This window comes from Macadamia integrifolia, chromosome 6 (assembly GCF_013358625.1).
Source record: "Macadamia integrifolia cultivar HAES 741 chromosome 6, SCU_Mint_v3, whole genome shotgun sequence".
NCBI classification, from domain to species: domain Eukaryota; kingdom Viridiplantae; phylum Streptophyta; class Magnoliopsida; order Proteales; family Proteaceae; genus Macadamia; species Macadamia integrifolia.
In genome coordinates this window covers 22022773-22024523 of record NC_056562.1, presented here as the reverse complement: position 1 = coordinate 22024523, position 1751 = coordinate 22022773, and the positions used below count along the sequence as shown (strand labels likewise).

General features: G+C 48.4%; 1 protein-coding gene across 1 annotated transcript; it reads right to left on the bottom strand.

Annotated features, from left to right (window-relative positions):
- Window positions 1-315: 315 nt before the first annotated feature.
- On the bottom strand, window positions 316-1387 carry LOC122082769 (protein N-lysine methyltransferase METTL21A-like). The gene has a single exon (XM_042650537.1). It carries the CDS (start codon window positions 1229-1231, stop codon window positions 524-526), a length of 708 nt encoding a protein of 235 aa, XP_042506471.1. The 5' UTR covers window positions 1232-1387; the 3' UTR covers window positions 316-523.
- Between the last annotated feature and the right edge of the window lie 364 nt (window positions 1388-1751).

The window sequence follows — 1751 nt, the reverse complement described above, 5'->3', positions numbered from 1 at the left end:
GAGAGAGAGAGAGAGAGAATCCAATGCATAGATCAAGTCATGTCACATGCATTCCCCCCGGTGCATAGATCAACTCAAGTTCACGTATGAGAATGTTCTCATACATTCCTGATCTGTGGATATAGAATCTATAAATGAAGAGAGAGAAAATTGATTCTATATCCATGAATCAGGGCCATTCTTGTACGTGAACTTGATCCGCTCTCTTTTCTATCATCCCCTCTTGTGTGTGAGTAAAGTCCCCTTGGGCAGTGATGTAAAGAGAGAGAGAGAGAGAGAGAGAGAGAGAGAGAGAGAGAGAGAGAGAGAGAGAGAGAGAGAAAAGGTTGAATTTTCATGGCGATCAGACAAAACTATCCACGTCAAGGCTACTATAGCATCATTGAAAAGAGAAAAATGAAGAAAGCGAAAGGAAAGGCCCAGGAATGGGACCTTATCATCATGCAACCAATCGATCATGAAGCCACGAGGCATCGATTGATTCAACCTGTCATACAACATTAGATGTATACAAGCGATGATCCTACGTGTCAACTTCAGTAGTGTCCGTTTCAGGTCCTGAGTCACAGCTCGGTGGCACAAGAACAAAAATAGCAAACGACGGTGATTCCTCAGTTGCCATTGCCGCCGCCGATGAGGACAAAACTAGTTGTTGACTCGGAAGCTCCACCACTCTGAACCCTTCCCGCCTCAACTCCTCCAGGCTCTCTTCAATCCACTCTCTAACCTCACTGGCAGACCAGACTCTTGTCTCCCTCCCACATAGCCTCTTCAACGTCTTCGCCAGCGCTCTCATCTCCGACGCGTCAAAGAACACATCAGACATCAACACCAAGTCCACATCCTCCAACTCACCGACTCCACTCGTCCTCAAATCGTCCAATCCCCAAAGTAATTCCCTAACCTCTACTCGGTCCCCGAGTGAGTTGGCTTCGACGTTCTTCTGCAGCCCAGGGAGAAGTTGGGCAACGTCGGTGAGAACCACATGGTTGGCACCGAGTAAAGCTGCTGTTAGACCGGGAAGCCCGGTTCCGGCACCGAGTTCGACCACGGTTCGACCGTGGAGGTCGAAATCAAGTCGGCCATGGTGAACCATCCACTCTGACAGGATGAAAGCCGAGTCCCAGACCCAGGACCCGGTGAGAGCTCGTCCTGTGACTGGGTCATAGACGTCGTCGGCCTCATGAATCGTTACTGTATTGCCTGCGACTTCAACTTCTCTGATGCCCATCTCGAGAGAGCTATGACTGCTTTGGATGTTTTACATGAAAGCTTATTGGGCTTTTAAGTTTTCTTTCAATCGAATCGAATATTGGAAAGTGTATTTGAAAAGCATATGAGTTTTTCTAGCATCTTCTATGATGGGATTATGGGAATGGGATGCTCCCATTAATTATCTCTATTACCTCTTGATACAGCCAAATTGATCTCTCGGTGGGGAAATGACACGTGTCGCCCCTGAGACACGTGTCCTCCACCAGATAAGGATTCCAAGAACTCAATCACGCTCGATCACGTCGTTTGCATGAGGGAAATATTCCCCACAAGAAGGACGATCGTATGGGAGAAGGACAGAGGAAAAGACAAGAAAGAAACCCTAGCCCCGAAGAAGGATATAAGGAGGCTGAGAGGAAGGAAGAAGGTAAGCTCTCAGACCCTCACCATTACTCCCTTACTGAAAACTGTGCGGCCGACCCTAACTTGAGCGTCGGAGGACTAACCCAGGACAAAGCTCCGGGCCTCCGCCGTCT

Bases quoted from the DNA above. Each gene is read 5' to 3' on its own strand.
- LOC122082769 (XM_042650537.1), bottom strand. From the start codon at position 1,231: ATGGGCATCAGAGAAGTTGAAGTCGCAGGCAATACAGTAACGATTCAT.